The sequence below is a fragment of the Amphiura filiformis genome, chromosome 4 (assembly GCF_039555335.1).
Source record: "Amphiura filiformis chromosome 4, Afil_fr2py, whole genome shotgun sequence".
NCBI lineage: Eukaryota > Metazoa > Echinodermata > Ophiuroidea > Amphilepidida > Amphiuridae > Amphiura > Amphiura filiformis.
The window spans coordinates 45,981,853-45,994,836 of NC_092631.1; the positions used below are offsets into that span (position 1 = coordinate 45,981,853).

General features: G+C 35.6%; 1 protein-coding gene across 1 annotated transcript; it reads left to right on the plus strand.

Annotated features, from left to right (window-relative positions):
- Window positions 1-736: 736 nt before the first annotated feature.
- LOC140150939 (GTP-binding protein 10-like) lies at window positions 737-11,633 on the plus strand. The gene is made up of 9 exons (XM_072173096.1): window positions 737-901; window positions 3,913-4,121; window positions 5,420-5,511; window positions 5,949-6,093; window positions 6,506-6,579; window positions 7,127-7,179; window positions 8,252-8,437; window positions 10,348-10,465; window positions 11,136-11,633. The coding sequence occupies exons 1-9, from the start codon at window positions 839-841 to the stop codon at window positions 11,324-11,326; spliced, it is 1,131 nt and encodes a 376-aa protein (XP_072029197.1). The 5' UTR covers window positions 737-838; the 3' UTR covers window positions 11,327-11,633.
- The last annotated feature ends 1,351 nt before the right edge of the window (window positions 11,634-12,984 follow it).

Below are 12,984 nucleotides of genomic sequence, written 5' to 3' on the forward strand. Positions count from 1 at the left end.
GGTCCAAATTTTAGGAAGAAAGTCCACTTTTCACAACCCCCCCTTGGAAAAAGGTCTACTAATAATGGTAATAAGAAGAATATTAAAGAATAAGAATGATAATGATTTGCGGCAATGAAAGTAAATTGAAAACAAAAATATTAAACTTAAAAACTTAAACTGTTGCTTTTCCAAAAATCCCCGCAAAAATCAATTAATGCTGTCTATACACCGCTGGCTGCAGTTATGATTGTCCAGATTTCGACAATATGCAAGCTATGACGCAAACTCATTACTTATTCATGACATAGTCTCCTCAACCCGGGCCTCAGCTGCAATGGTTTGAGCGGAACCAAACTGGCGGTGTTGGAGACTATGAGAAAAAGTTTCCTACTGCGCATGCTCGTGGAGCCAGAATTCTGGCTCCAGACGAAAAAAGTGCACCAAAATTTTTCATGTTACGAATTCAGGCCCTGAATAAGGCAACGTGAAGGATTGTGGGTAATATAAAGACGCCGCAATTCTGGGCCTGGAAGGATTCAGGCTATGTCTGCTATCGGAGTTAGCGCCCCCAACGCTCCCACCTATTTTATTTTTTAATTTGGTTTGAAATACTTGTTTATAATCAAAATGTAATATTATTTAACATTAATAATATTTTCAACTATTTTAGTATTTTAATATCAAAATGATTGAAACAAGGATCATTTGACCAATTTAAAATAAAATATATCCCAACATGCATTGCCCAAAACAATATGTCAGCGCCCATGAAGAGAGCATGAAAGCGATCTCTCATAAAATATTATATTTGCATACTCCAGTATACAGGTTGCGTTTTATGTGTGTATACATGTAAATGTATTCAACTAAAATGCTTTTTGAAAAGTGCAAAGTAACATGTTTTTTGGTTTGCAAAAGGGTAAGGAAAAATAAACAATTTTACAGAAAGCTTATCCATGACCATGTTTAAATTATGATATGATGTTAGACTACAATGTACTTAGCCTTAATACTAAATTCATCAGGACATATCATAATCATGTCTATAAATTTTTTCCAGATTTCCTTTTACAAATTAAGCGTACTGCCAGCTGTGCAGCACCACTATTATTTTCCCACAAGGTCCTAGATAGAAGCTATAGCTAGCGCTCTTTCACGTAGCGGTTCCGTTGTCCCACTGGCCTACTACATATAGGTATGCTAGGTGAATTCAAATTTGCCATCAAACTGCATCATTTCATATATCAAATTAAAGCCCTTGAGTAAACAAAGCCAAAACTGAAAACCATTTTTTCATAGCACTTTCCGTAGCAAAGTTACATCTTGTCAAAGATTGACTTTCATCAAAAAGTTTCAGCTAGCAAAATCCCCAAAAACGGCATTTCGGGGGTGTTTCTAGATCTTAAGTCTCATTATGATAGCAGCTTTTTTTTAATGGAACTGCTATCCAAATCCCTCTAAAATTCCATGTGCGGGTGACTTATCACCATAAAAAATCACATATTTGGGTCAATGTGAAGTATAGAAAACATATTTATGTAGGTTTCTTTCTTCGGGCACTTGTTTTAAATTTCAATGTAAAAATGCATTGACATTGTCGGCGAATTTGGCTGACTAGCAAATGTGTTAACTAAGGTTTGCCTGGGTTACCTACTACATAAACGTAGATTGCATGGCGATTGGAGTGTTATCGTCAGAGCACCTCAGACTAGATAGAAGCATGCACACACATGACACACTTGACCTTGTGCGTACTATAGTTATACGTGATCTGGTTAATCATAAGTTAAAAGGGCATTTCGTGATCCACAGCCTCATCCCCCACTTTTCTAAAAAAAAAAGTTGAGATTTTTATATCACTGGAAACCTCGGGCTACATAATGTTTATGTACAAAATATTTCTTGCAGATTAATTCGTTTTGCAAAGATATCGTGAAATTTGAATTTCGTTCTGGTGCACCAGAACGAAATTACAACGCATTGTCTATGGAGCAGTGTAATACACATAATCATGTATAACTCACAAACGCAAAATCAGAATCAACTGAAATTTTGGGAATAGGCTTTTTGCGTGGATATGTTCTGAAAAATGTCATAAAAAGAGGATGCTAGGATTACGAAACACTCCTTTAATGCATATATTTTCATGATTTTATGAAATTAGAATTGAATCTGGAGTCAATTGAAATTCATTTTATGAATCGAAATAACAACTTATTAACTGACCTGACACACATTGTAAAAACCTCAAAGCTCAATTTTGTGTTGGCATGGGCAACTGGTAGGGCATTAGGCCAAGGAAAGTCGATTTTGAGTTTCCCGTCACCCGCCCTCACTTCATTTTCTGACCCTCACTTGAATTCATTATTGTGATTTTCCAAAAAATACCAATAAAAACTGGTTATATTTGCAAAAAAAGTATGAATATCCCTTTATTTTTGGTGGAAAATTCAAAATCAAAACATACATTTTGCTGTCAAACCTTGCAGACTCTAAATATACTTTTGAATCTCATTTGGGCTAAACATCCATCTTCAAGTGAGTGAGCGGCAAATAACAACACATTTTACATGCGTGTTGGTCATATAATGAAAGGCAGACAAATAATGAATAATGAAAAAGTTACCTCACTTGTTTTCAGTAATTATGTGACGGGAAACTCAAAATTGACTGTGTGGCATACACCAGACAGGGTCTAATTCTGCATAAAACCGGGCAAAGTTATTTCTATAGATCTGCTGCGCATTCAAATTGCATTGTATTGCATCGTAATTTCATTTGTGTCTATGCTAATTATGTTTACACAACATGAACTCACGTGTTTTCAAGCAAATTCGCCGATAATAGGTGATCAAAAGCGATCGGAATGTTACAAAAGTACAGATCGCATTCAGCTTACTTCATATGAGATGATCTTTGGAAAAATACGGCATAATTTGTCTTGGTGTTTGCGGAATGCCATGCAGTAAAATATTAATACGTTGCGGCAATTCATGATTGACAACTAACAATCGGCGTGTCCTTCGTATCCTCCACTGTCAATTTCTTATCCACTCACTAATCCTCACAAAAGCTTTGTGTTGATTACGTAATGTGTGGAGGCAAATTACAATTGCAATAAGTACAATGAAATAATGAGTAGGGCGGGCTCCGAGGCGGGTTTCTTCTTCATCTTACGTAACAGTATTGTTCTCCAAAAACCCGGAAGCTTGTCGTTTGGAGCTCTAGCTGAAATACAGCAAGATAATGTAAGATAGTAAATGTAAACCTGTATTTTAGCTAGAGTATCTCGAGCTAGCATACACCTGTGTGGTCATGGAGATTGTGAGTGGCCAAAACAGGCATGATTGATTGATGCAGTTTGTTGTTTTGTACCGCCGGCAAACATAGTGAAAATGATAACACTAAAGTCTAAAGCAACTGCTTTCCAAATGGCACCAACTTGTTTATTTTGGTACTCAAAAATCATCTATAAAGCTTCATAACATGGCTAATGAGAATGTACCACATTCATCATGAAAATACCATCGGTTGGTATTTTCATGACTCGTACAGTAGTCTTGTTGGGCATGTGCCATACAAACTACATGTGTTTCTTGATTTTTAATATGTTGTAATGTTTCTCTATTGGCCAAAACTAGGTATCATTCAAACGATCTTAATCGGATTCGGTCATTTTAATAATAACAAATAAATACAAGGTAACATGCTAAATTGAGTGTCACTTCCAGGTTTGATAATCATTGCGCGATATTGCATCCACTTTGTAATCCCAGCAATTGATCAGCGATAAGGGGATTGCTCTGTATTCATCTCGCTTGTCATTGGCAAGCTATAACACAGGTATTACAAAATAACCACATCTTTTAGTGCTCTTGCCATCTATTTAAAACTTCTTGGTATAATCTTATGTCTTCTTCTTCACTTCAGGCATACAGAAAACCTGCATCTAATTTCTTAGATCAATTGCGAGTGTATGTCCGTGGTGGGGGTGGAGGACAGGGCCAACCCAAATTTGGTGGTAGAGGAGGTGATGGAGGCTGTGTGTATGTGGAAGCAGTACCTAATATGACCCTACAGAATTTGAAACGTAGCAATATCAAGAAGCGATTTATCGCTGGAAATGGGGAAAATAGCACGTAAGTTTCAAATTGCATTTATAACGTAAAAAATATACCGAATGGGGATATTTATGAATTGATCCTGTGATGCATACGTATGACGGATACTGTGATCTTTGATGACACAATGGCCAGTCTTACTCATCCGGATTGAATTACCAGCTTCATATTTTGGCCAAGCAAATTATTCTTTAAATATGGTCATCGGGATGGAAGGATTAATTTGATGTTCTTTCAATTAACCATTTGTCCTATAAAGTATAGATGCTATTGTATATTATTGTTGATACATGTAGATGGTCAGTAGAGTTTGATTTAAAATAAATTAAATCCCTTACATTTAATCAAAATCACTACATGATTGCAAAGGTTTCATATTTAATTTCTTTCATATCTTACATACCAGGGATCAAAGTATTTATCATAATATTTAGGCAGTGGCGTAGCCAGGATTTTGGAACCGAGGGGGCACAACTTCTAAATGTACCGATGGAGATATTAAGGATTATAGGCGGTACCAACATAAAAACACAAAATTTTTATGTAACATTCAATTTCATTCACAATTTTTCATCATTTTTTTACAATTCTCCCCTTTTTTCTGTCACCCTGGGTACAAAATAGTCTATTGGTTTTTTTTCACCAACGCCTTCCATCTACCGACGGCCTTACACGAACCGACGGCCATGACGAGGGGGGGGGGGCTACGCCACTGTATTTAGGTGGTACTACACCCCCTGATAAATTTTGTGACTAATTTTGCATTTTTGTCAAAATATAACTACACACTGGTTACAAAAGTTATGTATATTATAGGGGCAAAGAATCAATTACCAGTGATTCAAGGCAAGTTGTTCATTATATATGTGTTAAAAAATGAGGTACATTCTAGCGGTACCTCTTTTCTTATCATAAATAACATACCGCTTGTCTAGAGTCATTGAAATTCCAGTGTAGTAACTAGATTCCTTGCCCCTCTAATATACATAACTTTTGTTACCAGCGTGTTATTATTTTGTGAAAAAAATGCAAAAATAGTCACAAATTTATTTAGGGTGTAGTACCACCTTAAGAACTATTCTAAAGTGATTGTACCACAAATAAACCTTAAATGTTTTTTCATATGCTATTAATGAATATGTGAGCTGTTTGCTCCTAGCCCTGTTTCAAATGTTTAAGGTATGGTAATTTTATGATGAAAGGTATCAAATTTAGCCTGAGATATAATTACCTATCTGAAGAGAACAAGACATATTAAGAAACCAATTTTTCTTTTCAGTAATTCTTAAGTTTGTTCTGTACTCCGTTCTATTTAGGAAAAGAATGTTGCAAGGTCAGCCAGGAACAGACCTAACAGTCCGTGTACCCAGGGGTGTATGTGTAACAACAGACTCAGGGGAAGTTATAGGTAAGTTAAAAACTCATTGTATTAAATGTTAACATAACATGCCAATTTTATGTATTGGTGATCCATATAGAAAAGTTTCTTAAGAGTTAAAACTCAAAATATTTACCTCCGTAACTTTCAGCTGTTGCTATAGCCTTTGTCAGCGGAATGACCCGATCTTGCACTCTTGAAGTGTGACGTAATAACCTGGTCATAGACCTTTGGTAACTTGTAGTGCCCTCCATCCTTGTTCAGAGATGGTTGGTTAGCCCTGATGTGGGATGTGGATGGCCTCCTTAACTCCTCTCTCAAACCATCGGATTTCCCTATCCAAGATTTGGACTTTATCCAAATAGCAGATATGATCTAGATAGTAAACTTCACTGCATAGCAAAATGTGGCTTGTGATGTCTCCACTACATATATTTCAAACTTATTTTCTCAACTCTTACACCCAGGTGATTTGGATGTGGATGGTGAGAAGGTTGTGGTTGCCAATGGAGGCAGAGGAGGGTGTATGGCTACAAAATGGAATGGCAAGAAAGGTGAAGTATGCAGTGTCAAATTGGTACTCAAACTAATAGCAGATGTTGGATTAGTTGGGTAAGCAAAATATTACTGATTGTAAGTCCAATTTACCATAATGTCAAAAAACATAGTGCCTAAACCTAAAACTTTGCACCAAGGGGTAGTATTATGTACATAGTCACAACGTAAAACCATTGGTGTATATTGTATAATTTATTATCAGTTTGTTAAAATTCATGTTATATTAGTTTGCATCCAAAAAACTCAAATTTTAAAATGTATCCCAGCTACCTTATACCGCAAACTTTGAAAGCCTGTTGCCTTTTTGAGATATGGCGTACACAATAGGAGGGTAGTCTTCAATATGGATATGTGTGAGACCAGGCCAATTCAAAACACTTTACCCATTTTGTGCAGCGCCATCCTATTGTGTCCACCATATCTGGAAAAGGCTCATTTTCTAGCAAACTATCTTTCTTCTTGCCAGGTTTCCTAATGCAGGGAAGTCAACATTTCTCAAAGCTGTTTCAAGGACAGACCCAAAAATTGCAGAATATCCGTGTAAGTATAAACAATAAGTGTGGCTTCCATGTGTTGTATTTGGATGTAGGTCAGATATGTGCAACATTACCAGGGAACAGAGGCAAATTGAATTAACCCTCATCAACTAAAACACAAACATCTAAATAATGAATAAATGAAATCAGAGTGTATGAAAATAATTACTAGAAATTTCAACTGGAAAATCTGAGTTTTACTATCCTATACCCAAGTCACAGTTTGAAGCCGGATAATAATTTAGCAGCAGGATTTGTTTACAATTTAGAGAGACCACATATTGGCAAAATGAGAATTTCCATAACATTTGTGTGAATAGTGAATTCATGAATTTTGTTTCATTAGAATGTTAATATTGCTTCATGATACCTTTCTTTGAACACATTGTGTTATATCATTTCTAAAAGTAATAATTTAAAGAGACAGTTTGTCAAACTGCTTTATGTATGGATCAATAAACAAGTCAATATGATTATAATATCTCATGTATTTTGATAACATGGTTGTTTGTTTCTTTTCGTTTTTTGATATTTTTTATTCATTTTGCTAGTTACAACACTGAGGCCACAACTTGGTGTTGTTCATTATGAAGATTTAAGGCAGGTAAGTGTCAAGTGTGTGTTTTTGTTTGCCATTTATATGATTGTTGGCTTTTTTAATATATCTGCAAAGGAAGAGTCTAACTCCCATTCTCTGGTGTGTTTTTTTTAAACACTATTATATCGACTGCCTTAGTGCCAGAAGTGGGTAAGCGCAATAGCTGCCATGTGTGTAGATAAGTATAATATACTGTGTAAATTGCCAAATGTTCACAGGGAAGCTGTTGCACTTAACCACTTCTGGCACGGAGCAATCAACATATGGAAAGACAGAACAAAAAAAACAAAAAAACATGGGAGTAGGATGGTAGGAACTTTTTCAGTTTTAGCCATGATTTGACTAAAAAACTGCAGTGTACTTTTTAATATAATTATAATTACATTGATCTGATAGGAAATGAGTCAAGGAAGCCAATAATTGCATTTATGTTTATATTTCCATTGGTCTTGCAGTTATTGAGTATCAAAACAAAAGTTTGGGTATTTTCCCTATCTTGAGAAAAATCATGCACATTGGTGGAAATGACATCCTTTTTGTCAAGCTTTGGTATCTCCTTTATAGAACCCATACCATTCCTTTTGTGTGTCAGCTTCATTTATCTCAATATTTGAGTGCAAACTATGTCATGCTCCCCTCCAACCAAACTTCAAACAGTATTTGCTGAAATGCAACCATTCTTATCTAACAATAAAACAGATTTAATATAAGCCCAATAAGCATTGTCCTTTGCCCTGCAGTGTGCGTACGCATCGTAGTTTGCTCAGGACACATGCATTTTATATCACCCACCACATTTCATATAGTACAAGAAATCCATTGAACAGTGTAGCGGTTCGTTCAAGCATATCAATAGACCAGTCCCTTGCCTTTGTTGATAAACAATGATGTCAAGTGGTCTATAGAAATTGTAAAAGTTACACAAATAGTACATAAACAATACATGATACAATTATTTTATCGCAATAATTACAATAACCTTCAGCTGCTAAATCACTGTTATGGCATAGTGTTCTAAATCTTTTCAGGGCTTTTATTTTTGAGTTTTAAAAACCAGGTATGAAATCCTTATTTACAGATTAGTGTTGCTGACTTGCCAGGTTTGATAGAGGGCGCTCACATGAATCGTGGTATGGGTCATGAATTCCTGCGACACATAGAGAGAACCAAGTTACTTTTATTCATGGTAGACGTACATGGGTTCCAGCTGAAGGAGTCATGGCCATTTAGAACTGCATATGAAACGGCTGTATTACTGAATAAAGTAAGTGGTTTTGATGCATGAGATTAATAGGACTCAATCCCAGTACTATACAAACTTACTAAGTCAGTTTGCTTTAGCATTAAGCCCCCTGTACTGGAAAAGGTGAAGATCAACTTTTGAAATGTGTAGCACTGGCAAAATAAAACCCTAGCTAAGCTCCACACTTTGTGAGCAATTTTCTATAAGTTTACCATTTACTGTTGGAAGGACTCTAAATTTGGCCTGAGATCGCAAGGCTTATATTAACCTGGCACTCATGCTTTTTTTACCCCATGGTTACCCAGTTTTGGCTATGGTGTATCCAATATTTTACACTACAAACTATAGGACCAGGAGCCATCTTTGGGACCAGGAGCTCATTTTAGCTGCTGGTCCAGACATACTTAATATAAGGCCTGTCTAAGAGCCCTGAAAAGGTAAATTCAGGAACAAGCTGTTTGTATCCTGTCAGTACCCTCTGAATTCTTGCATAAAGAACAGCAGGGGAAAATATTGAACTTTGTCATTCTCATGACACTTTGTAAATACAAATACTATTAGAAGAATTTTTTGACTTCAACACTACTTAAAATTTGATCGCTTACGGGAGCGCTTTCACAGTATTAACTCGTCCTTAGCGGATGTTATGGCTCTGATGATTTATGGCTTGTTGACAACCTTCGATGATGTCACGCTAGAAGAAGATGTGACGTCATCGAAGGTTGTCAACAAGCCATAAATCATCAGAGCCATAACATCCGGCTAAGGACGCAGTTGGTACTGTGAAAGCGCTCCTGGTAAGCGATCAAATTTTAAGTAGTGTTGAAGTCAAAAATTCTTCTAATTTATTTTTTACCACTACGTATGAATATACAATTTTATACAAATACTATTATTTGAATTTACATCATTATACAAATACAATTGTTATTAATTATTAACAAACAATTATTTGTTGTACAAATGTTGAATGTTTATGAGTACAATGGTAAGAATATATATTTCATGAGGTAAAATATGGAAAATGTCAGGGTAAACTTTTTAAATGTGTAGCACTGGCAAAATGAAATCCTAGATGAGCTCCACCCTTAAGGGGTACTACACCCCTGGCCAATTTTGTGCCTATTTTTGCATTTTTCTCAAATTTATAGCGCATTGGTGACAAGTAAAATATGTATATTATAGGGGCAAGGACTACAACTACTGCACTGAAAATTCAGCAACTCGAGGCAACTTGATTTATTGATCAAATAGTGGTTTTCCCTTATTTTTGACTGTAACTCCACAACTGTTGTCTGTGCTGAAATAAAATTTTCAGTGCAGTTGTTGTAGTCCTTGCCCCTATAATATACATATCTTAATTGTCATCTATGCGCTATAATTTTTGAGAAAAATGCAAAAATAGGCACAAAATTGTGCAGGAATGTAGTACCCCCTTAATGGACAATTTTCACTGAGGTGTGCTGCAAACATGGGTAGCATTTTCTGCCATTTGGTATATCAACGACCCCTTTTTACTATTTTGGTATATGGATGGGTCCTTTTTTCGAAATATTCTAAACTTTTCGGACTGAATAGCCCAATTTTGCCTCAATCTAGCCAAAATTTGTAAAAACCAAGGCAATTTGGGTTAAATTCGGCTGAAAAAGTTAACTTTTGGTATATCGATAGGTCCAAATTTCTTGAAAAATTGGTATATTGATGGGTCCACTTTCAAATTCTCAGCGGCACACCACTACCAAAACCAAACTTGAGTACCGTAACCCCGTGCTGCTTATTGTACAGTGCTTAAGTAGTTAATTGCATTATTTGAACAAAAGTGATCAGCAATAAATAATTTGTATTATGCCAAAGCCTTGTGGGTAGATGAATGCAGTACATTATCATCTTCACTTTTCCTGTAACTCATGTTTGATTTGGTTTGTTTGTAGGAATTGGAATTATACAAACCAGAGTTGACTGGTAAACCTGCCATATTGGCATTAAATAAGATAGACAAGGAAGGAGCGGAGGATAGACTACATGAAACATTACAGTCATTCAATACTGGTATGTTGAACATAGAAACAACTTTTCTTCTGGCTGATGGAGACTACTACAGACTATCCATCAACAGTCAAAGTCCCTGTGCTTTGTATGCTGTGAATTCTTGCATGTCTTGCTTGTGTGTCTAACACTCATACAATATTATGTGCCTTCACGACCGTAGAAGATATGTGGCATGTGCATAGCAGTTCCGTCTATCGCACTTCATGGAACGATCACCCCTCATTATCAGGTGATGCTGAGATTTTTTGTGATTAGTCTGTGCATGCAGGTAACCCTATTTGAAAATTCATCCTCCCTGTTTGTGGTTAGTCTGTATACTGTAGGCCTACTGTCCATTAAATTTTGCTTACATTATTATTTTTTTATAAGATATTTGAAAAAAAATATCAAATAAATTAAAATAAAATAAAACAATCAAATTTGTGGTCAAAGTCATCAAATAAAAGTGTTAACACACCCTTAGACCCAACATGATTTATACTTTTCAAATTCCAAAGTTCAGTTTGAAACCCCATTTCTTTTCTATTTTGCCTCATTTTAGACTGAGGAAGATTTATTCATTATCTCCATATGGATGGTCAATATTTCAAAAACAGCACATTTGCCAATTTAAGCTAATTGCATTTTTTCAAATAAATCAAGCTTATTTGATTGTCTCATTTCATTTCAGATAATTATCCAGGAATACCAGATGATCTTATCCCAGAACTGCCCATCAAATTCCGAGACATTGTGCCTATCTCTGCTGCACAAGGCACAGGAATACAAAGACTAAATGATAGAATACGAGAAGTATTGGATGAAGAACTAGAAAGGCAAAGAGTAGAAATGTCTTCAAATAAAGGCATCATGAAATCATGATAACACATGACATTGTACCTATCTCTGCTGCACAATATCTTGCGGTATATGTGACCGTCCACCACAAACTGGTCGTAAAGTCAGCATTTAACCTTTTTGAGATACAATCAAAAACAGTTTATGGATTTCTATGTAAAATATATTAGGAATTTGACCTTTGATGAACCATAACTTCACTTCCAGATGTCCGATGAAGCTGGTTGAGGTGTCATTGTAAAGCTGAAAGTGCATTCTTTCAAAATCTGCAATAAACAGAAAATGATCTAGAGCCGACTTTACTACCACTTTGTGGTGGATGGTCATATATGTGTATCATGCTTATGCAGCAATACGCTCTCATTGACTAGATATAAAGCGTAAGTAGGTACTCACTGACTAGATACAAAAACATATCCTTTTGGTATTGTCTATGATGTTTCCTTTAGTGGTATGATAAAAGATAATTGATAGAACAAGGGAAGTACCCAGCGGGCACATCAACGTTGATGTATCAACGTTGAAATCAGGTTGAAAAGTGAAAGTTGACATCAACCTTTCTTCAATGTTGAATCAATGTTGAAGCTTCAACCTGATTTCAACCTGATTTCAACCTGATTTCAACCTGATTTCAACCTGATTTCAACCTGATTTCAACCTGATTTCAACCCGATTTCAACCTGATTTCAATGTTGAATCAATGTTGAAATATCAACCTTATTTCAACCTTACTCAATGTTAGGTTGAAATAAGGTTGAAATCAAGTTGATTTAAATTTCAACCTGATTTCAACATTGAATCAACATGATTTCAACTTCAGGTTGAAATTGGGTTGATTTGCATTTCAACATTGATTCAACGTTGACATGTCAACTTGTGCCCACTGGGTAATGGATGAAGAACTAGAAAGACAGAGTGTAGAAATGTCTTCAGACCAAATGTGACACAGTCTGGTCCATGGAGACCAAAGGAAGCATTTTTTTTAAATTGAGTTACTATAATTATTACCTTATTATATAAACAAACATTGGGCTATCATATACTAAAAACACCAAATGTCTAGCATACTTAGTTCTTGAGTTATGAAGTTTTGTGATGTCTAATTTCTTACATATTTTATTGTTTTTTTACTCCATATTTTTGCCTTTATCTCAATTTCAAATTTGCCGCCTTTGGCCTGCATGGACCAGATCGTGTCACAAATAATACAAGACTGTCAAATAACAAATAAACAATCATGTGAATACAACATACAGATAGGATTTTAACATCAATCTAGATCACAGGAGGATGGGACACTGTCGAGAGGAATGAGTCCAATGGTGACTATTTTCAATATTTATTTTTATTCATTATTCATTCATGTTTTTAAATGCAAAATTATGGCCCAACCCCCATTAAATTGGGACTTCTGGTTATAAAGTTATGAGAGATTCTCCAATTTTAAAAACAAAGTAAAACAAGAGAATGTATCGCCTGTTTTTATCAATATCTCAAAATCAATATTACATTGGACTCATTGGATTGTGTAACATTAGGCTTTTCAATAGTGTTGGCAGGCTGTCGACATTAAGTCAGACCAGATACTGATACACACTTTTGATATTGACTTTTCACTCATTCAGTAGATGTATAGTTCGATCAGCTCATAATAGGGGGCAAATGTTAGGCTTTTACCACTA

What these genes read in the sequence shown, in the direction of transcription:
- LOC140150939 (XM_072173096.1), top strand. Translation starts at nt 839, where the DNA reads ATGTATTCAACTAAAATGCTTTTTGAAAAGTGCAAAGTAACATGTTTT. An exon ending in GTTTTTTGGTTTGCAAAAGG is followed by an intron (nt 902 to 3,912) that starts GTAAGGAAAAAT and finishes TCTTCACTTCAG; the next exon opens with GCATACAGAAAACCTGCATC. An exon ending in AGACTCAGGGGAAGTTATAG is followed by an intron (nt 5,512 to 5,948) that starts GTAAGTTAAAAA and finishes TCTTACACCCAG; the next exon opens with GTGATTTGGATGTGGATGGT.